Source organism: Esox lucius, chromosome 6 (genome assembly GCF_011004845.1).
Source record: "Esox lucius isolate fEsoLuc1 chromosome 6, fEsoLuc1.pri, whole genome shotgun sequence".
In the NCBI taxonomy this organism is placed as follows: domain Eukaryota; kingdom Metazoa; phylum Chordata; class Actinopteri; order Esociformes; family Esocidae; genus Esox; species Esox lucius.
This window is the reverse complement of record NC_047574.1, coordinates 1650326-1674674: the sequence shown is the minus strand read 5'-3', so window position 1 is coordinate 1674674 and position 24349 is coordinate 1650326. Positions and strand designations below refer to the sequence as shown.

General features: G+C 40.8%; 1 protein-coding gene across 2 annotated transcripts; it reads left to right on the top strand.

Moving 5' to 3' along the window:
• The first annotated feature begins 4462 nt into the window (after positions 1-4462).
• Positions 4463-24349, top strand: st6galnac (ST6 (alpha-N-acetyl-neuraminyl-2,3-beta-galactosyl-1,3)-N-acetylgalactosaminide alpha-2,6-sialyltransferase). Of its 2 annotated transcripts, none has more exons than XM_010867605.5 (10): positions 4463-4618; positions 11515-11894; positions 14413-14611; positions 16496-16661; positions 18503-18677; positions 19008-19146; positions 19875-19978; positions 20667-20750; positions 21142-21241; positions 21790-24349. In XM_010867605.5, the coding sequence occupies exons 2-10, from the start codon at positions 11758-11760 to the stop codon at positions 21964-21966; spliced, it is 1281 nt and encodes a 426-aa protein (XP_010865907.2). In that variant the 5' UTR covers positions 4463-4618; positions 11515-11757; the 3' UTR covers positions 21967-24349. The 2 variants fall into 2 exon arrangements, with proteins under 2 accessions (XP_010865907.2, XP_019903142.2); XM_020047583.3 differs by lacking the exon at positions 4463-4618 and adding an exon at positions 10695-10802.

The following is a 24349-nucleotide window of genomic DNA, read 5'->3' as shown; positions in this document are numbered from 1 at the left end:
ATTTACAAAATTTGTAATGAGTTCTAAACCCACAAACTCTCAGCTAGACCCGATTCCTACAAAATTACTTAAGGAGTTATTTCCTGTGCTAGGTCAGCCAATGCTGAACATAATAAATTGCTGCCTTTCCTCCAGATGTGTACCAAACTCACAAAAAATTGCGGAAATTAAGCCTCTTCTAAAAAAATCAAATCTAGATCCCGACATATTAAACAATTATAGGCCAATATCGAACCTCCCGTTCCTCTCAAAAATCTTAGAAAAATGTGTTTCCCAACAACAGAATGCCTTCCTAAAGACAAAAAACATTTGTGAAATATTCCAGTCCGGTTTTAGATCCCATCATAGTACTGAGACTGCACTCGTGAAGGTAACAAATTACCTTCTAATGGCCTCAGACAAAGGTTCCGCATCCGTCCTGTTGCTTCTTGATCTTAGTTTTGCTTTTGACACTATTGATCACTCCCTTCTCTTAGAGAGACTGGAAACCCATATTGGGCTATGTGGACATGTTCTAGCCTGGTTTAAATCTTATTTATCTGAAAGATATCAGTTCGTTAGTGTGGATGGCATATCCTCTGACAAGTCAAAGGTATGCTTTGGAGTTCCTCAAGGCTCGGTTCTGGGCCCATTATTGTTCTCACTATACATGCTCCCTCTGGGCGATGTAATCCGAAATCACAATATTAACTTTCACTGTTATGCTGATGACACACAGTTATATATTTCAATGAAGCATGGAGAAGCCCCTAAATTAGCTATTTTGGAAGCATGCGTTTCAGATATTAGGAAGTGGATGACAGAGAATTTCTTGCTCTTAAACTCAAATAAAACAGAAATGCTCCTTTTAGGACCCAAAAAACAAAGCGTTGTTAGCAGATCTCACTGTGAACCTCGACGGCTGCATGGTCGTATCCCAAAAAACTGTAAAACACCTTGGCGTTACCCTTGACCCTGACCTCTGCTTTGAAGAACATATAAAATATGTCTCAAGAGTTGCTTATTTTCATCTTCGAAACATCGCAAAAATTAGAAACTTTCTATCAAAAACTGATGCAGAAAAATTAATCCACGCTTTCGTTACTTCTAGATTAGATTACTGCAATGCTCTTCTCTCTGGTTATCCAGACAAATTAATAAATAAACTTCAATTAGTGCTGCACACGGCTGCTAGAATCCTAACTAGAACAAAAAAATTTGAACACATTACTCCTGTCCTAGCGTCCTTACACTGGCTGCCTGTTAGGGTTAGGGCTGATTTTAAGGTTTTACTCTTAACCTATAAATCAATACATGGACTTGCTCCTACTTACCTTGCTAAAATGATCCAGCCATACATACCTACACGTAACCTTAGATCGCAAGCTGCAGGCCTTTTAATTGTACCTATAATTTCTAAACAAACAGTTGGCGGCAGGGCCTTTTCTCATAGAGCTCCACTCCTGTGGAATGATCTGCCAATTAAGGTTAGAAATGCAAACTCAGTGCAAACTTTCAAGTGTCTACTAAAAACTCATCTCTACAGCACGGTTTATAATTAGGTGTAGCCTGGCCTGGGGGCGTGAAGGTGACCAGTAGGCTTGATACTGTCCACCCTTGCTGTCTTGCCAGGTGGGCTCTCGTCGCCACTGGGATGCCCTCCCTCCAATGCCTTTCAGGGGAAGAGTCACTGGCTTGTTGTTGACTCTCTGTTGCGCACTTGTGCAATTGGGCTGTACGCTGCTAGCAATACTCGGCCCTCATTCAGGGGGGTTGCGGTTGGTGGGTGTCCCTTTGGTTGATGCCTGGCAATGTGGTTGGATTGATTTCCTGCCTGTTGGGCCCTGTCCGGGGCCTCCCCCGGGTACGGCCACAGTGTCACCGGACCCCCCCGTCTCAGTTCCAAGGTGTTACGCTGCTATATTATTGTGCTGGGGGATATGAGCGATGTACTACTAACTTTTCTCAGTTTCCTCCAGTTTTAAATTTTAGAAGGAGATGAGGTCCTGGTCCACACCTGCGGATTACCTGGTTTGGGGGGCCCGTTGCTGTCCCTGTCCACCTGGTCATACTTCTGACCTAGTCTAAATTCAAATAGACTCTGGATTTAGCCCAGAGAAATGTATTTATTATTCCAATTGGACTCTTAATATCTCACCCGGCACAGCCAGAAGAGCACTGGTCACCCCTCTGAGCCTGGGTCCTCTCTAGGTTTCTTCCTAAAATTCGACCTAAGGGAGTTTTTCCTAGCCACTGAAATTCAACACTACTGTTGTTTGCTCCTTGGGGTTTAAGGCCGGGTGTCTCTGTAAAGCACTTTGTGACAACTGCTGTTGTAAAAAGGGCTTTATAAATAAATTTGATTGAAATAAATTTGATTGAATTTGATTGCATAGATGGCTATCTAGAAAGAACAGAATGCAGATCATGCAGAATAATGTAGTCCGGTACTTGCTGAATGTCCCTCCAGGACCTGTGGGTCTGCGGAGCTCTGGGAGGTTGGCTTATTGCCTTTGGAGTCTGGAGTGGTACAACTTAAACTCTGTCATATGTTTGATATCATAAATGGTCGTACCCCAGGTTATATGAAAAACACTTTGATTTGGTTTGTAACCAGCACAGTTACAATGCCAGGGTTGGTGTTGTGTCCAAGAGTAAATGGTACTGCCAGAAGAATGTTTTCTGTACAGGCGTGTTTCTGTGGAACAGGTGGTCCAGCTAAGAGGAACTAACCCGCTGGCCATATTTGTGTCGCTTCAGACCAGCCTGAAGGTTTTTAAGAATAGAGCTCAAGTGCAATTTATAGTTCAACGTGAATGTCAGGGTAGGGTATTTTGAATTGTTGTCTTTTTTTTCTCCGTTTTTTATTAGATATTAGATGTTGTAAATATTTTCACCATTGGCAAACACTTGAATTTTCTTTGATTAATACTTTGAAGTATTGTCCACTGGGATTGCATGATACTTACTGTATTGGTGCATTATGTCTTTTACCCAGAATAAAATCTAGTCCACATATAAAGTCTCTAATCAATCTGCCTTTCATGTACAGTGTGTTGATAACCTGAGTGGTTGATTGATTGCTTACTCAGTGATTTATTGTCAAATCATGTGTGGCACAAAACCCTAAAGGTTTACTGTTCAGAGGGTTTCTGAGTATAGAAAACTATGTAGTTCAACTAATAAGTATACTCATATTGCAAAAGCTTGAAATCCTCACTGTCACCTCAGGCTAGTTGTCAGGTTCAGTTTTCGAAATATTCAAGTTAGTGCCTATAGTAACTTCAAATAATGTCTAATCAGTTCCAGTATATTTCTCTATTAATAACAAACATCCCATAAAAGAGTGTGATGTGAACATCAGTGTGGCATGAAATACTTATTTAAATGCACATGGAAGGAGTGTGGACTTCTACTGTTTGAACATTCACAAAGTTGAAGTGAGAGACATTTTACAAGTTACTTGGTTTAAGCAAACTATATAGTATATTTTTAAGGGTATCTATTATATTTTAACTTTTACTAGTATGAAATAATTGGTAAACAATATTTTCAGAGTAGAATCCCTGTCCCTGGCTGTTGACTATAAATCTCAAGAGGTGTCTGCAGCTAACACAACTGACCCCTTCCAGTTCACTCCGGCCTGCTCACTCACTAATTACTAATGAAGGGTCCAGAGACAGACAGATATGAGTGACGGCTAGATACTAAATACCTTAAAATAAGAAAATACCATAATACCACATACCATACATTGAACTGGTCACACTAGTTCATTTAACTGTAGCTGTCAGAGTTTCTGTGTTTAGTTGGTCTGTGTACAATGTCCTCTGTGGAAAACCAATCCATGTAATCTGCAGTGTCATTTTACAGTTTTCTGTTTATTGTTCATAACATAACATCAGACAATGCACATTCCTAGAGCATATTCAGTGCCATTATATGGTGAGTGATTCACGCTACAGCATTCTCCCTCCTTTTCCCCTTCACCCAGGCACATACACATCAGCTGCATTACATTACATCAATGAACTCAGAGAATAACTGTACCAAAGTGAAACATTATTTTGTTAACCTGTTGGGTTTCAGAGATGGTGGTGGGGGGGGGGGGGGTGGAGGAGGCTTCAGAGACGGGCTCAGGTGACTACTGATAACTTCTCTCTGTGGATCCGAGGAGGCGTTTGTCTCCAGAGTGTCTAACAAACAGCTGACTGCTAGGCACGCTTTGCATGTTGCTGCCTGCCCTCCACCCAGTTTATTGTCTGCCTGTTAATGTGTTTGTGATATTACATCCCTTTTTGCGTGTTTGTCCAGTGTGCATGTTTGTGTCTTGACTGTCACCAGGCAACGTGTGTAGGTGTGAAGGCTACGGCTTTAACCTCAACACATTGTGATCACCACCGGGCTTTGCTTGAAATCTTCTGTCCTCTCCCCCCTCCTCCCCCATTACCGGGGTGGAGGAGCTGACAACTTCCCAACAGCTGTTGCTCAACCGTAGTCCCTCCCAGGCTCAGCCACGGCTGGGTTAAGAGCTGCCTGCGTTACAGTTTACAACAAGAACACTTCTGGCTCACAGGATTTCAACTGTTGCTGCCCTACTGCTATTATGCCCTGGACTGCCTCCAAACACGGGTTACTGGTGAGGGTTATAACCATTTCTTATTGTTATCTGAGCTGTGGAGGAGAGTTCATGCTGTGACTTTTTGTTTCTGCGAAGATGAGGATCATAGATTCAGGACTTGTAGTAACTGAGCATAAAGCATTTAACTTTTACAGTGAGCATTCAGTAGTTGTTTACTGACTCTCAAACATCTAGCTAAACAAAAAACATTATAATTATCTATATTATTTACAAGCTTTTACAGGATTTGGGTTTGTCTCTATTCCCAAATAAACGGCACACTCAAAGACGTTTTACCGCGCTTATCACAGCATTTTTTACATTTCCTGGCCATCTATCATCAGAAAAAACTGAGAAAAAGTATGAGTCACTTTTGTACTGATGTATTCAGAAAATATTGTTTCAAAGAAGTTTCAAAGATGGCACATAACTTTAAAACTTAAACAATTGAAGATCAGAATGATTCACAAGCAGAAAAGAAATTACTTCCTGAGGCCATGTTATTCAGCTAGCACACTTTACCCTGTCATTGTAGTCTGACGGAGGCGCCAATTGGGGGTTGGTGTTCTTGTCTGTATCGTCTTGTAGGGGAGCCATTTCCCTGTAAGCAGCCTTAAGGTTTGACAAAGATAGTTTAGTTTCCCTTTCTGACACTGTTTTAAACAGCTAATGTTTTAGCATTAGTGTTACAAATCCCCTCTGAGTCCTGGTAGTGATATTGTTCTGTACATTATGTCTGAATCATTTAACATGTCTCAGGAAGTCTTTAGATTTAAACAAACTTGCTTATAGATGGTTTTACAACTCGTTTACAAAAAGGTTGGGAAATCATTCATCCCTGCATTTAATTGAAAATAGTACCAAGACAACATCTCAAATGTTGAAACTGAGAAATGTTATTGTTTTTGGAAAAAGAATGCTCCAAATGTTTGTAATGGGTGACAGGTCTGGACTGCAGGCAGGCCAGTCTTACTATGGAGCCATTCTGTTGTTATATGTGCAGAATGTGGTTTGGCATTGTCTAGCTGAAATAAGCAAGGCCCTTCCTGAAAAAGACATTGTCTGGATAGCAGCAGATGTTGCTCCTAAACCTGTATATTTTGTTCAGCATTAATAGTGACTTCACAGAAGTTAAGTTTACAGTTAGGGTCTGGAAATGTTTGGGCACTGACACAATTTTCATAATTTTCACTCTGTACTTCACCACAATGGATATGAAATGAAACAACCCAGATGCAATTGAAGTGCAAACTTTGAGCTTATTTCAAGGGGTTGAACCAAAATATTGTATGAAATGTTTTACAACCATTGCAACAATTTTCATACACAGTCCCCTTATTTCAGGGGCTCAAATGTAATTGGACAAATGAACACAATCATAAATGAAATTGTAATACTTAAAGCAACGACTGCTTGAAGTCTAGAACGCATAGAGATCACCAAATGCTGGGTTTCGTCCTTTGTGATGCTTTGCCAGCCCTTTACTGCAGCTGTCTTCAGTTGTTGTTTGTTCGTGGGTCTTTCTGCCTTTTGTTTGGTCTTCAGCATGTGATCGGGTTGAGATTCCCCTTCTTTGCTATAAAAAAAACTCCAGGGTTGCTTTTGTAGTATGTTTTGGGTCACTGTCCATCTGTAAAGTGGAGCACCGTCCAATCAACTTCACTGAATTTGTCTGAATCTAAGCAGACAATATATCCCTGTACACTTCAGAATTGATCCGGCTGCTTCTGTCTTCTGTCACATCATCAATAAACACTAGTGACCCAGTGCCATTGGAAGCCATACATGCCCATGCCATCACACTGCCACCATGTTTTACAGATGATGTGGTATGCCTTTGATCATGAGTCATTCCAAGCCTTCTCCATACTTTTTCCAGAACTGGGCTGTTTTTTTAAGATGTTTTTTGCGAAGTCTAATCTGGCCTTTCTATTCTTGAGGCTTATAAATGGTTTGCACCTTGTGGTGAACCCCTCTGTATTTGTTCTCATGAAGTCTCCTCTTTATAGTAGACTTGGATAATGTTATGCCTACCTCCTGGAGAGTGTTCTTCACTTGGCTGGATGTTGTGAAGGTGTTTTCCTTTACCATGGAAAGGATTATTTACCGCATGTTGTGGGTTCACAGCAACAGCTTCCAAATGCGAATGCCACACCTGGAATTAACTCCAGACCTTTTACCTGCTAAATCGATTAAGAAATAACGATGGAATAGCCCACACCTGCCATGAGACAGCTTTTGAGTCAGTTGTCCAATTACTTTTGGTCTTTTGAAAAAGAGGGGGATACACATTAAAGAGCTGTAATTGCTAAACGCTTACTCCAATTTGGATGTGAATACCCTCAAATTCAACCAGAGAGACTGCACTTCAAGCCTATATTCATTATTTAACTGCAAATTGATTATATTTCGGTAAACAGACAAAATGACAAAACTTGTGTCATTGTCCAATTATTTTAAGATCTAATTGTATAAACCGATCAGCCATAACATTATGACCACCTGCCTAATATTGTGTTGGTTACCAAATCACCCCTGACCCGTCGAGGCATGGACTCCACTAGACCTCTGAAGGTGTGCTGTGGTATCTGGCGCCAAGACATTAGCAGCAGATCCTTTACATCCTGTAAGTTGCAAGGTGGGGCCTCCATTAATCAGATTTGTTTATCCAGCACGTCCCACAGAAGCTCAATTGGATTGAGATCTGGGGAATTTGGAGGCCAAGTCAACACCTTGAACTCGTTGTGTTCCTCAAACCATTCCTGAACCATTTTTGCTTTGTGGCAGGGCACATTATCCTGCTGAAAGAGGCCAATGCCATCAGGGAATACCGTTGCCATGAAAGGGTGCACATGGTCAGCAACAATGCTTAGATAGGTGTTATGTGTCAAAGTAACATCCACATGAATGGATGGACCCAAGGTTTCCCAACAGAACATTGCCTAAAGCATCATACTGCCTTGCAGTGCTTGCCTCCTTCCCATAGTGCATCCTGGTGCCGTGTGTTCTCCAGGTAAGCGACACACGCACACCCGGCCATCCACATGATGTAAAAGAAAACATGATTCAGCAGACCTGACCACCTTCTTCCATTTCTTGGTGGTCCAGTTCTGATGCTCATGTGCCCATTGTAGGCTCTTTCGTCATTGGACAGAGGTCAGCATGGGCACCCTGACTGATCTGTGGCTACGCAGCCCCTTACGCAACAAACTGCGATGCACTGTGTGTTCTGACACCTTTCTATCAGTACCAGCATTTACTTTTTCAGCAATTTGAGCTACAGTAGCTCATCTGTTGGATCGGACCACATGGGCCAGCCTTCGCTCCCCACGTGCATCAATGAAACTTGGCCGCCCATGACCCTGTCACTGGTTCACCGCTTTTCCTTCTTCTGACCACTTTTGATAGGTACTGACCACTGCAGACCGAGAACACCCCACAAGGACTGCAGTTTTGGAGATGCTCTGACACAGTCATCTAGCAATCACAATTTGGCTCTTGTCAATGTTGCTTAGATCCTTATGCTGGCCCATTTGTCCTGCTTCTAACAAATCAACTTTGAGGACAGAATGTTCACTTGCTGCCTAATATATCACACCCACTGACATGATGGTGAGATTATCAGTGTTATTCACTTCACCTGTCAGTGGTCATAATGTTATGGCTGATCAATGTATGTGGTTTCTTCTTTGCATGGTAGAGTTTTAATTTGCATTTGTAGATGTAGCAATGTACTGTGTTCACAGACAATGGTTTTTGGAAGTGTTCCTGAGCCCATGCAATGATGTCCACTACAGAATCATGGCCCAAAGATCATGGCCATCAAATATTGTTTTTCAGCTTTGACCCTTGTGTACAGTGATTTCTTTGGATTCTCTGAATCTTTTAATGACATTATGTACCGTTAATGATGAAATCCCCAAACACTTTACGTTAAGAAACATTATTCTTAAGTTGTTGCACTATTTGCCTACTCAGTCTTTCACAGAGTGGTGAACCCCTCCCCATCTTTACTTCTGACAGGCCCATCTTCTCTGGGATGTTCTTTTTATACCCAATCATGTTACTTACTTACTGTTGCCAATTAACTAAATTTTCTTGTGAGATTTTTTTTTGTAGCGTTACACAACTTTTCCAGACTTTTGTTGCCCCATCCCAGTATTTTTTAAACATTTAACTTCAAAGTGGGCATATATTTTTCAAGAAACAATAACATTTTTCAGTTTCAACATTTTATATGTTGTCTGTACTATGTTCTATATAATATAGGGCTTAAATTGTCATGTACTTGTACTATGACAGTAAAGTTGAATCTAATCTAATCAAGTGATTTGCACATCAGTGCATTCTGTCTTTCTTTACATTTTGTCCAGCGTCCCAAATTTTTTGGGTTGTAACATGATGCTTGAAGGATTTAAAGGATTTTGTCCAGTACCATGACTTTCATAGGAATCTGGTTGCAAATATTCTGTGAAAAGTAATATAAATTAGGCAGTAGGTTGTAGTAGCATGTAGTAGGAAGAGGGTGCCATTCGCGACTCACTTCCTGTATTAAGTAGCAAGCAAGCAAGTTTATTTATATAGCACAATCCATACATCGAAAGCAATTCAATGTGTTTTACAAAGAAAAATATATGAAAGTACAGTAACGTAAAAAAACAAGTACTCAAATGAAAACATACAAAACATTAGCAATAATGTACAGGCTTTATGGTGTTACCGTAACAACCTCAGTACCCATGACGTTTATTGTTTTAGTCTATGTAAGGGTTAAGCTAAGTAGTTAGAAGTGGAGTACTTGACAGTTCCTGATTGTGTTTTGAAACAGTTATTGTCAGTTGGAGGCGTGGCCTAGTCTGGGGTTGCAGAAAGTTAATGTGCTGCACTGAATGTGTTGAAACTTTCCCCTCTATGAAATGTGCTAAAAAATAAACACACTTCGGCCATTGTTTTGGAAGTTTCTACAGTTTGCTACATTTCTATCTTACCTTTTGGTTATTTAGAAAGTGTTATCATTTAGTGAGTTTTCACTAAACTCTTAATGTATAGGTTTTATCATTTGTAGAAATATTAGTTTTTAGTCTTATTAAATGATATTGTCATTATAGCTTTTGACAGTTCTGATTTGTTTGTTTTTTTTAAATGATATTGTCATTTTTATTTCTACAAGCACACAGACAGCACTCCCTTAAAATGTTTATATAATGTTTTATTGTCACAAGGATGTTTCTTGTATACACACATATTTACATATACACTTAAATGCAAATATAAACACACGCCAAGATCACATTACAATACACAGGTGTTATGTCTATCTAATGTCTGTCTAAATGTCAGTGGGTTTTGCTGGTCTTATGTCAGTCTGTATGTCAAAAGGTTATGTAAGAGTACATATTTATAGCCTACAACAAGCTAGGGTACATTATACATATTATATAAATATAAACTCTTGTTCTGAAACGATCACATTCTGTAGCATGTGCAAGAAATTTGTATCAGTCACAAACGCTGGATGGTAGGCTACACTTTTTTTTTTATTAAGGTGTATGATAAGAAATGTGTTTCTATTTGTTTCTTTTCTATACATCTCCACATAGACCATTATCATCTTTGTTAACAAAAGCATCCAAAAAGGAGTGTTTATGCAAGAAGGCGACAAACAAACAAGAAGTCATGCCACAAACAAGAAGCCTTGTACTTAAAAAAAAAAACATAAATGCTATGGAGGACACTTGTATGTGAGTAAAGTAATTCGAGATCATTCCCTACCACTGAAAGAAAAGTATATCAATATATACTTTTATCAATATATCTCAAAAACTGTTTAATGGACTTTGAATATGGATTGGATACGGAGTCCTGCCCAAAACTTCCCATAGGCTAAATAAAATACTGAAATTGGGCGCAACGGTCGACTAGCAAATTTCTAACCGCAGATATAGTCAGTAGGTGGATACAGTCCAGATGTTCTATAGTGTTTCAGAGCATCCCACCCGCATCCCACCCATCTTAATGCTGAATATTTTTGCCGGACCGCGTAAGCGAGTGACCGACCGACCCTAGTTAAATAGCGTGCTGGTTAGAGACGCGGACTAGCAATCCGGAGGTACCGTTGTTCGGGCGTCGCCAGAGTCCAAACTAATGCTTGCGATAAAAAGCTTGCGTCCCAAACTGCACAATGGAGCCATATCATTTAATCGTAAGTTCTTCCGAAAGTCTGTTATCATCGGCTGGAATCTATTGCTACTTCTAAATTGGAAAATTATAAATAGTGTTTTATATGCCAGCTGAAGAGCACGCCGGCCTTACAATAGAACATGATTAGGTAGCCTAAGCATTTTATCGGAGAGCTGTCATTTGCTTGGCCTAATATACACAAGGATTGTCTGATCCATTTGGTTTGTATAAACACAGAGTCGAGCATTTGTTTACTTTTTATCAGTATGATTTCTGGAAGTGTTTGATGTAGTTACAGTCAATTGAAATTGTATTGTCATTTATTTCTAGAAAGCTATGATTTGCTTTTAGTCACTTTGAAATACATCGAGTTTGTCCTCTGCACTCATGTCTATGGCCTGTGTGTTTGACGCTTCATCATACCAGGATACATTGCCAGTGGCCATTGTTATAAACAGTCCAAAGTAACTACCACATCCACCCTCCCTTTAATAAAGGTGGGATATGAAAGGTTCCTGTATAATATGGCCAGAGGTTTAATTAAAGAAGGATTATTGGTGGCCACTCTGTTCACATGGTGAGATAAAGTTTCCACAGCTCACTCTCTCCCCTCTCATTTTCTCTGTTCTCTGTTTGCTCTCTGCCTCATTTCCTCTGTTCCACTGTTGCTTTCTCTTTCCCCGGTTGCTCCTCCCTCGCTCTCTCACTCCTCTGTTTCTCCTCTCTCTGTCCAGCCTGTCACACGCAGAGGGAGGCCCTGAAGCTGTCAGAGAAAGCCCAGATAATCGAATTCACTAACATTCCCCCTGTTGCCGCCCTGAAAGACAAACATCCTCCTCAGAAGGACATCAGAGATTCCTCTACTTCCTGTTGTCCCGGGCCTTTTTTCGGGTCCTCATGTTCCTCCCCCAGGGAGGGTGGAGGGCAGGGGCTACATACAGCGCCAGCTGCCAGGTCTCCGGGCCTCAGTGACAGGCATGAGGCTCCAGATGAGGCTGTGTCTGTGTTCCCTGTTTGTCGTCTCTCTGATCTGCATCCTGTGTCTGAAACTGGAGAATGCTTCCTGGCCCATGGCTCTGTCCCCCAGTCGTGGGAATTTGAGGTTCCAAAAGAGGTAAACAATGTTTCATTTTGGAGGGGGGGGGGGTTTAATCAATACTGTCTGGGAAGTGGGAATGCTGTTGTCTGAAGCTTGCGATACTCCAAACCAGATCATCCAGGGGTTTTAGAAGTTCGTTACAGTTTGATTCTGAAGAGGAGATGGTTAGTTATTTGGTTAACAAGCCAACCGTGTGTATTCAACTTCACCATATGCATAGTATGCAAAAGAAAAGGCAAATGTCCTCGTGGCAGTGATCTGTCTTTCTGATGAGCCGCTATAAAAGGGCTACAGTGAAGCTGCCTGAGACTGCAGAGTCTAAAACGTCTCATGGTTTTCTATACCGCCCACTTTCTTGCTCCGAGTTGCACCATTGTGCTGTTGTTTTTTCACAACGAGGGGAACAGCAGTAGCCTGACCAAATGGAATAAAAGACACAGAAAGAAGGGCAGAGAGAATGGAGGAGGAAAAAACCTCTGCCTGAGTATCTGAGCATATGAAATGTAGCTCCAGACTGGTGGCAAGGGCTGGCTGATACTGCAGGTTTACTAAAGGCATGGCCGGCCGGGGGGGGGGGGGGGGCGTGGGAGCAGCTGCTTCTCAATTTCATAGACTAAATGATAAGCTTCAGAGGTTCCAGCTTCAGTGGTCTGTCATTTTGAGCTGACGCTTGCCTGCCGTAGCCCTGGGCTTTCACCAGGCACTAAGCACTGCCGGTCTCTAAATAGCCTCCTGGGTCTGTTTCTGAGCTCTACACTGTTGCTCTCTAAATAGTTTGCCTGGGAGTCATAGTGTGTTTGTCAGTTCTACACAGTAGGTTGCTGGCTGCGTTCAGAAAGTGTCCTGACAACTCCCTCTAAGTAACTGTTGCTTTGTTGTTTACTGACAAACTTTAGACTGGAGACCAAACAGCACATTTTTCTGGGACAATTTTCCCCTGTAATGCAGCAGCTGATGGAGCTCGAGAGTGAATCTTTAGGGATAAATAAGGGGACAAACATCCAGTGTTATGTTAATTATCTACGTCTAAACTGGGAAGTGTGAGATGCAGAAAATTATCACGTCGTGTGCTCAGACAGAAGACGGATATATTGCAGTTTGACCCCACCCTGACCACCAGTATATATAGAACCCTTGACCTTGACCACCAGTATATATAGAACCATTGACCCTGACCACCAGTATATATAGAACCCTTGACCTTGACCACCAGTATATATAGAACCATTGACCCTGACCACCAGTATATATAGAACCCTTGAACCATTGACCCTGACCATCAGTATATATAGAACCATTGACCCTGACCACCAGTATATATAGAATAATTGACCCTGACCACCAGTATATATAGAACCATTGACCCTGACCACCAGTATATATAGAACCATTGACCCTGACCACCAGTATATATAGAACCATTGACCCTGACCACCAGTATATATAGAATAATTGACCCTGACCACCAGTATATATAGAATAATTGACCCTGACCACCAGTATATATAGAACCATTGACCCTGACCACCAGTATATATAGAACCATTGACCCTGACCACCAGTATATATAGAATCATTGACCCTGACCACCAGTATATATAGAATCATTGACCCTGACCACCAGTATATATAGCACAAATCCACAACCCTGGTGGGTAGACATTTGATGTCACAAATGTTATAATATTTTTTAGATTACAGGAAAATAGGTTGATCAACTTCCACATCATTGAGACTATAGTATTCTGATGGAGGAGAACAAAGATTTCGGTGGGTGTGTTTCAGAGAATTACAACTGCATCATGGTTAAATTGACGGATTGACTGATCTGCTAATTAAACTGAGTGGTTGTTGATTGTGCAAGGGGATTTGTAAACCAATCAGCCAGGAGTCGCCTGCGGATGATTGGCTGATCTCGAACACACACACCTAATTTGTTGTAGGCAAGGCCTGGTAACCTGAGGCTAAATCTGCTACAGGTAGATGGGCTTTTCAGTTTCTGTGTTAGTTATACAGGATTAGATAAATGATGCTGTAGGCCGGTTTATATTGTATGTTTTGTCAGTGCGGAAGACAAAACCCAGGGTTTGTCTGTCTTGCTGTTACCGTATGTCTTCCCCCCCAAACACGATGCAGGACGCTTTAGACAATAGTACTGTACACACATCTCCTCCATAAAGTTTTACTGGAAAACAAATCCAGTCACACGCAGGCCTAAGGGTTTATGGTTTAATACTGTAAGCTGCACTTTGACACTTGACAAATGTGAAGAACCGAGTGTACAGGACCAGCTATGACCAGCATAGTGGTCTAACTGTATGGTCTTATGAGTGCATGCTATTTTGGCATTTATTATAAATCATAAAGGGGAAACCTGAATAGGATTTATGGTTGGGTATATAAAAAAGGGCAGTGTATTTACTTTGTATACATTTCTTTAGATAAATCAAATGTGATTCAAAAGGTGCATTGACACCAAATAACACCAGATTTGTTTCAAGTGTCGTGAAACTGTTGTTTTGTTCCCCACCAGGTTAAATGACTCCGAGACGTCTGGTGAAAACATAGATGATGCAGAGAGCATATTCCCTGATTCCACACCAACCACACCTTTAACTTTAAAGGTGCAGTCCACAACCACGGCCGGAGTCAGACCCTCAACGAAACCCAAACCAACAGAACCCCCCTACATCGGAGACAGATACTACAGTGAAGATGCTCCTCTTCAAACGGTGAGTTGGACATTCCCATTAAAAACATTAAACTATAACAGAAATGTGTATAACGATATGCCATCCATTCCAAGTCAAGCTGCTACTTATTAACCAGTTTTGATTCCATAGAGGTATGGCTACGTGACATTGGGTGGAGGAGTGCCAGTGAAAATAAGTTATTGTTTCTATCCGAGACGGATGGGATTTTATGTAATTTATTACAGGGTAACCCACACTGTTTTTCTGCTTTTATGTGTTATCAACTCAGAAGAATGTTTTAGTGGAATCGCATGGTCTACCAATAAATAAATCATTGTCCTAACATAAGGAAAGAAAGAACATTTAAACTGTTACACAAAGCCTTTCTAAAGACACTGCTTATCTGCAGTTAATCATTACCAATATATTTAGCAAATTTCACTTCATATGCAGAAGCAAACTAAAACCAGAAATTTCAGGTTTTGTAACACTTTGTCGTGGTGTAGTGTTGAAGGAACCAGGCGCAGGCAGATATAGCATTCGTGGGTTTTAAACAACAAACAAACCAAACACGAACGGAAAACAATAACTAATCTACTGAATGAAAATAAAGTGCCCGACAATGCGACTTAACAACTAACATACAAACAACACTCACCAGCATACAAACAGACAGCAACAATGATCCACAATGTGGGGAGCAGAGGGGAAACATTTAAACACATAAAAACGATACAAATTGGGACCTGGTGTGGAAGATGGGAAACGTGACAGTTCGGGATGTGTTCTTGAGATATGGGAACTTGAGAAATTATGTTACGGTGGCGCTGCTGCTCACCGCACCATGACAGGTTTCTCCTTGACAGCGCAAAAACACACAACAGCAGCTGCAAATAACTTATAGTATTAATAGTGTCAACCTAGTAGTCATAGTACAAATATTGTCACTGACTGATTGAGATTTACTGTTTGTCTTGGTGTGTTGATATGATCAGTCGAGTGGAGTTGTATTTGCTAAGGTGTTCAGCAGTCTGATTGCTTCTGGGTAGGCCACTATAAAACAAATATTGCTGCTGTAGGACACACCCTTGTTGTTCATAACAGTTTTCTCTCTCCAAGAATTATAATTCGATACATCCAGAATCCTTCTAATGCACTCCCACTGAAGACAGTTAATGACTTACCACTGAGTCATGAAAAAAGTCTGTTGTAGTATCCATGTAATATCTAATGGAACACACACTATCCGAGTTATGTCTAATGGAACACACTGTATCTGTGTTATGTCTAATGGAACACACTGTATCTGTGTTATGTCTAATGGAACACACTGTATCTGTGTTATGTCTAATGGAACACACTGTATCTGTGTTATGTCTAATGGAACACACTGTATCTGTGTTATGTCTAATGGAACACACTGTATCTGTGTTATGTCTAATGGAACACGCTGTATCTGTGTTATGTCTAATGGAACACGCTGTATCTGTGTTATGTCTAATGGAACACACTGTATCTGTGTTATGTCTAATGGAACACGCTGTATCTGTGTTATGTCTGATGGAACACACTGTATCTGTGTTATGTCTGATGGAACACACTTTATCTGTGTTATGTCTAATTGAACACACTGTGTCCATGTTATGTCTGATGGAACACACACTGTGTCCATGTTATACTGTATGATAATGCTTTGCCTTTCTTGCGAATAAGCGTCTCAGATGAGTGGTGATCTGGGATCAGTTTTGCCTTTTAGATCATTATGAAAAAGATCACATTGATGGGCGGGATCTAATCCTAGGTCAGTCACTTCCATACAATGTATTTTTTCCAGGTGGGTCCACATGCGATGGACCAAGTGCTGTAGATTCAACTGACAATTATGACAATTCCAAATCTAACGTCTGTCTCTTTTCCCCTCAGGACTGTCCAGACAGCATTCGTACCAGGGTGGCCAAAACGGAATTTGGTCCAAGCTATCTGCCTCTGATTCCGGTGCTCCAGTGGGTGAAGCACGCCACCGCTGAACAGTACCAGCGCCTCCATCAGTACCCTGGGGCGAGTGGCTGGGGAAACGTCGACTATAACAGTAAGTACTCCCAATATACGTGGATATGTGAGAGTCGTTCCGTTCATTACTCTATACAGATGTGGCCAAATCAACTGAATATCATTCAAATAATACACCATTTAGTCATGTTTTGGTTTAGCAGGATGCCAGGCGCAGAGTTAAAGATCAACAAAAAAGGGTTTAATAATAGAACTGAGGCGGGTAAAAACAGCAACGGCAGGAATAAGTCAAGCAGGCAAAAGCACAGACAACGGCAGGAATAAGTCAGGCAGGCAAAAACACAGACAACGGCAGGAATAAGTCAAGCAGGCAAAAGCACAGACAACGGCAGGAATAAGTCAGGCAGGCAAAAACACAGACAACGGCAGGAATAAGTCAGGCAGGCAAAAACACAGACAACGGCAGGAATAAGTCAAGCAGGCAAAAGCACAGACAACGGCAGGAATAAGTCAGGCAGGCAAAAACACAGACAACGGCAGGAGGGAGACACAGTAAGTCAACAAGGGCTGAACAGAACTGGACTAAATGGGGAGCTAAGGAGACACAGGTAAAACAATAACCATAAAAGGATAAGCTATGTTCAAGAGGAAAGAGGAAAAAACCAAACAGAACAGGCTACATTCAAGAACAAAGGCAAAAACCAAACAAATCCACAGAAATCTGTAGAAAATCTGTTGAAATTGAAAATAGAATTGGTTTTCAAATATGCATATGAATATTTGAATAAAATATGGATATTTCTTTTGGTTTGCAATTGAACAAAACCAAAACATTTGAGTAACTTATTAAATCCTAGCTCATTCCCCCAGAAACAGTGGAAAAGAAATTGCACAGACAAAAGCGCGTCACGGTTCTTTATTGTTTACGGGAGGAAGACTAGTTCCAAACAGGGTTCCTGAAATGTAAAGTTAGTACACTTTAAAAGAGGATGAAAGCAGAAATGGATGATAGCAGAAATTATCGTCAGTGAATTTATTGTCTGACATTCCTTATGCATGAGTTGTCTTCTCTCTAGATTACCTTCAGCAGGCTCTGTTCCCTGACGGAGAGAGAACATTCCTACACTAACACAAAGTATGCAATTTGGCAGTCCTGAAACCTTAGCACCCATGCAAAACTAAGAATGTAACAGGTGATAGGAACAGAATTAAGAGGATACAAGGTCATAGTCAGGTCATAGTCAGGTCATAGTCAGGTCATAATCAGGTCATAGTCAGGTCATAGTCAGGTCATAGTCAGGTCATAATCAGGTCAATTTCTACCAACATTTCAAGAAGGTGATTCTCCCTTGCTTTGGAATTGAACACCCCTGGGATCAGTTGCAAGTTTCTGCCAGATACAAATCACTAATTTAACTGGTTGTAATGTATAAAAGGGACATAAATCACTAATTCTCATGATTTATGTCCTTGCGAGTTCAACAATTAGCATGGAGAAAAGAAAACCAGAGAATTGTCTGAGTTTCTCCAAATCCATCTCCAGAGACCTTGATGTTCCTGTTTACACCAATAGGTGCCTGGCATACAACCATACAAGGCATACAACCATGCCTATGTAGGTATATTACCAGAGAACTGTCCTATTCTTCTCTTCTTCTTCCATCCTTCTCTGCGACACCTAGTCTCAGGCCCCATCAGGGATTTCACAGCTCAGGGGGTTTTACAACATTATCCCAACAGAAGAGTGTCGGATTTGTTCATTTGAGACTTTCTGTGTGAGTCAATTATTGTTGTAATGCATTGAGATGCTTTTATTACTGCCTTTTTTATTCAGGTCACTGGTATAAAATCTAGATCTTATCACTGAGTTTATGCAAAGTAATCCAAGATAACACGCCTTTTATTTTCCTGCGCCCTTAGCCCTGGTGTCAACAATGTCCGTTCTCAACACGTCAGCTAACTGGCACATGTTTGACAACTGGGATCATCGTAGCAACGGTTCGCAGTGTGTACGCTGTGCTGTCGTGGGCAACGGTGGAATTCTGAAAGACTCCAGAAAAGGCCAGGAAATTGACCAACATGACTATGTATTCAGGTGAGAGAGCGAGGGGGCCTTCTAAGGGGTTGAAGTTCTGGCCTGACTCTCCTCAGCTTGAGGCCGGATTAGACCTTAAATCCAAGAGGTTCCTTAGAACGGACATTTTTATGTTAATCTGAAAGTTGGCATTCTAGTGTGTCATGTTATTCAGGTTGGCCCATTCCTGGCCACAAAACTAGGATCTGTGAAAAAGGAATTATGCATACGGTTGGTTTATCAATCGTTGTGTTTCTTCCTCTTTCCCCTGTGTTCTCATTGGTTGTTGACAGCGTTCCTTTGTTGTAATTGGACATTGACAGCGTTGCTTGTTTCTGTTGTATTGTTTAGGACCAACGGGGCTGTGATTCAAGGCTTTGAGCAGGATGTGGGGTCTAGAACCTCCCTCTACACGTTCTCCACCAACACACTCCGGAACTCAATGAGAAGCTACGCCGGCGCGGGGTACCGAGGACCTCCGTTGTCTGACGTAAGATACCTTTCATGATGAGGGAGGTGGCGGTGAACTAGGAATAAACCGTAACCCTGTGCCCGTCCAGCTATTTCTACCTTCTTCTAGCTCCAGTCATTTTCAAGTCTTTAATATTATTAGTTATAACTCCAGTCAATTTCATTGGTTTTATATTATTAGTTATAACTCCAGTCAATTTCATTGGTTTTATATTATTAGTTATAACTCCAGTCAATTTCATTGGTTTTATATTATTAGTTATAACTCCAGTCATTTTCAAGTCTTTTATATTATTAGTTATAACTCCAGTCATTTTCATTGGTTTTATATTATTAGTTATAACTCCAGTCAATTTCATTGGTTTTATATTATTAGTTATAACTCCAGTCAATTTTATTGGTTTTATATTATTAGTTATAACTCCAGTCAATTTCATTGGTTTTATATTATTAGTTATAACTCCAGTCAATTTCATTGGTTTTATATATTATTTTTTCTCGGTCTCATTATTTCTCTTTTCATCTTTTTGCTTCACCACACTATCCCTATTCCCCTCTCTCCCTCTCTGCTCTCTCCTTTCTCCTCTCTGCTCTCTCCTTTCTCCTCTCTGTTCTCTCCTTTCTCCTCTCTGCTCTCTCCTCTCTGTTCTCTCCTTTCTCCTCTCTGCTCTCTCCTTTCTCCTCTCTGCTCTCTCCTTTCTCTTCTCTGCTCTCTCCTTTCTCCTCTCTGCTCACTCCATCTTGCAGGAGACTCGGTATGTCTTCCTGCCAGACCATGACAGAGACTATCTGTTGATGAAAGCGGTGGCGACACACACTCCAGTAGAGAGAGGTCCGGAGAAGAGTGAGAAGTGAGTGGGCCACATCCATGGGAACTAATTTTATGTAACTGAACACCATAGGATGGCCCAAAATAAACCCCAAAACAATACTAATTGCGCTGCTAACCGGTGTATATACAGTAACAGCAACAAGGCAACTCATACCTAAGAACAGACTCGCACACACACACACTTATTTAATATATATACACACACACACACACACACACATGTTTGTTTTTGTGAAATGTGGGGACCAGAAAAACTAAATTCCATGCTCCCTTGCCCTAACCTTAACCTTAACCCTAACCCTAACCTTAACCTAACCCTAACCTTACCTAACCCTAACCCTAACCTTAACCTCAATAAAGTAACATTTATGGCTAAACTTTACCTAGATATAATGGCTAACCTTAACCCTAAACTTAACCAACAACACCTGGACCTTAAAGAAACCCCAATTCTAAGTCTAAAGTTAATTGTAAGTTTGACCCTAAAACTTAACCCTGAGCCAGAAAATGACTTTTGAAATGTGGGGACATGAAAAATGTCCCCACAAGTCACCTTGTTCAGGTTTTAGTATAGTTGTGGGGACAAAATGTCCTGACAAGTCACAAAAACAAACACACACTTATTTAATATATAAACACACACATACTTATTTAATATATATACACACACCCACACATAATGTACTGTATTTACACCTTTCTTTCAGGCCACCCACATACTTTGGGCAAAATGTGACGGTAGACAAGTTAAAGATGTACCATCCTGATTTCATCCGTTACATCAGAAACCGGTGAGTTCAACTCAGAAGGGGAACATACCAGCTAAAGAGGTCATCTAATGAGGAACAGGTTTTGTTAATAAATAAATGCAACTTCCATGTCTGACAACACTGAGTTGACCATTGAATTTAATAAGACAATTGATCGTATTCCTGTTCAACTGCCAGGGTCAATAACTCAGTGGTCTTCTACAGTGCCTAGATGTAAAGGAATGAGCCAGTCCTGTTTCCAACCGGACACGCATCAGGCTCTGACTCGCTGGGGTTAGGTGTACAGAGGTGTGGTTAGGGAGTTGTAGTTTAGGTGTGTCCAGCATATATGTATTTGAGTACGGGAACCAATAGGAAACACTGCACTGTCCGCATGTGGATAATAATAATAATGTTGTGTTTCCGTGTGCAGCTTCCTCAGAGCGAGAGCCATGCAGACCAAATACAAGGACATCTACCGTCCATCAACAGGTGCTATAATGTTGATGGCTGCTGTCCACACCTGTGACCAGGTACGAGCTACAACTGTCAGATGACAGCTGTCCAACAGAATTATAGCTTGCTGTGCTTGAACAAGGAAGAGGGTTCCTTGTGTAAACTGATAGTAAAGTGCAGGATTTGGCCTGCTAGAATGAGATTGCACTGCGACTTGTTGTGTTTGAACAACGTTATCATTGATACCTATTAAATAATGTTCTGGTGTGGCTTCAGACTAAACAATCCTGCTACACAGACTAAAATTTCAAGACGCATAACTGGACCTGGGTCATATTGGAACAGTGGCCCTGATAGCCTTTTAAAACCTTTGAAATTGGACATACACTTAGTGCTTCTCAGATCACTGATTAAAGCAGAAATCCGGTCATCACTAATAGGTAATCACTAATAGGTAATCACTAATAGGTAATCACTAATGCACAGGGTCATTGTTGATTCACAAGGTAATAATGCTCACGAAACAATGACACTTGAGCTATGAAACACTTAACAGCAAAACAAGAACCACAATAACTTACTCCCCCCCACACGATCCCTCTCTCTCCTTCTACCTCATTCGCAGGTGAGTGCGTACGGCTTCATGACTCCGGACTATAAAAACTTCTCAGACCACTACTACGACAGTCAGTACCACCCGGTGGGCTTCTACATCAATCACGACCTGAAAATGGAGATGCAACTCTGGCAGCAGCTCCACCAAGCTGGCCTCATAACCCTCTATATGCGAACAGGAACTTAAAGAATGTCCAGAGATGTGAAATGTCAGGTGCATCCTAACATCAACAGAACAAACCATGGACTGAGAGGAACTGGCATTACTAAAGCCACATTTTTCCACTACTGGCTGCCCGTGAACGAACTCACACCGTCCCGCAACCGGACTGCCAGACTAATGACTAATGATTGTGTTGGCCAATCCTCTTGAGAGTATGGTCCCCATGGTTGAGCTTAACCAATCATCCTGAGGGAACGATCCCCATGGTTGAGCTTAACCAATCATCCTGAGGGAACGATCCCCATGGTTGAGCTTAACCAATCATCCTGAGGGAACGATCCCCATGGTTGAGCTTAACCAATCATCCTGAGGGAACGATCCCCATGGTTGGGGTTGGAGGATCTCGGGTAATCTATATGTTTTGCAGGTGAGATGAAACTGAGGAAAGAGGAAACAAGTCTGCAGTCTTAACAATACCACAGAATGTCACAAACAGGAAGTCACAAACTAGCAGAGCATTCAGACACTTGTCTCACCCTTTCAGATGGTACAGGAAAACAGATCTCATTATTCTCATTATTAAGTTTTGATCATTTACACACGTTAGTCAGATGTCAACACTTTTTAATTATTTTTATACAGTTTAATACTGGTTGGGTTTTTAGTAATGTAGTCCAGACAATCTGCATGATGGGTCTCAAACACTCCAGAAAGACTGAAGTGTTTGACCAAAGACAGGCTGATAGGAGAAGATGAAATATTTTTTTAAATAAAATGGTATTTCTATTTTATCTATTCTTTATATTCCTTAACTATATTTTTTCTTAACTGTTTTTCTGACTTTTCTAAAACGTTTCAAGTATCCTTATTAAGATAAGAGAACCATCTTTGATCAAGATCGTTCAGGTAACTGGGGAGAATATTTTAAGTGAAGAAGGTTTATCCACAATGCTGAAAGGACATGCTCACTTTCTTTGGCCATTTCTCTTCAGGCACTTGTTGCCAGAACTTGTACAAGTTTCCAAGGACCTCCTGGAAAATGTGAGTGTGTGACTGGACTAGACAGTAAAGCACGTATGCCCTTTTTTTTAAGCTAGCTCAGGGCTGTATTCAATAGCCATAAAACAGAAGAAAAATCGACTGAAGATTTTACTGTTTTAATAAGAAACTTTTCTTTTAATCTTCCATTACACAGCATTAGGACCTAATGAATACATCCCAGAATGCATTGTATCTATGGTCACAGAAGTGCCCTGTTTCTGTTAAATTCTGAAAGCTGGTGAATGTGCTCCTTCAAGCCCAGAGAACCAGGAAGTACACTTCCCTAATGGGAGGGGCCCAGGAGATTGACCTGCTACTTTGCATGGTTATTTCCATGATATATATGGGAAGTGTTGTTGCTATTGGACACTTAGTAAAGGAGTGTCGACACACAAAACACGACGCAGATCTTTCTACAGCTCTCAATCACATTATGTATTGCAGTAGAGGACAGTTGGGACGAATTCTGAATTCTGAATATATTGGTCTGATTCCGTTGCACAGCGTTGTTTAAATACTTCACCCCCTGTGGTGTCGATGGGGATCCAAAATGGCTGATCGGTGGTTGAAGTGCCACCTTAAGGCGTCATAATACAGAAACCACACTGACCCAACTTCCTGAATAGAAGGCTCTGGTAGAGGATGGCCAGGAAAAACACGGCAACAGAATTAGTTTATTTTTGATTGGTAGAGTCATGTGAAAAAGTAAAAACTATCCCTGGAAAGTTATTTTTTTGTGCATATTTGATATTTGAGCTCAATTCCAAACATGTTAAATGATTGAGGTAACCCAATTTAACAACTTACTTTTTTTGCACAATGAAATTGCATTTCTGTTGACTTCTGATTTGGGGTCGCGATATTCCAGTATTGACGACAACCGTGACATTAAAAACATCAAGTATTGATATCATGTTAATAATACACATGATGATATATTCACTTGTTACGTTGCAATTTCTCTAGTCACAATTACGTTGTATTTTCCAAAAAACTACACTCGGTTTTTCAATAGCCTTTGAATGTCACCTATAGACAAACTATGTAAGTGTTCAAAGTACGAGACTGATTTATACAGTGGGGTTTGATTTAATCCATTTACCCCATCAGATCTCCCGGGACAAACCCACAAAGACGTGCTTTTTTTTGTAGCCTATTCACTTGGAGACACAGATCTTGTATTTTTCCAAAAACTCCTCTCGGTGTTCATTTCATCTGGTGGCCTTTTCACTGTCCATTAAGTGTAATTGTGGTTTTTGTACGCTTTTAATTTGCAAAGTTTTGTTTATGTACTCTCCACCTCCCTACACTCATATTTGCCAAAAAAGAGAAAAAATACACAATAAACAAAGTTAATGATTAATTA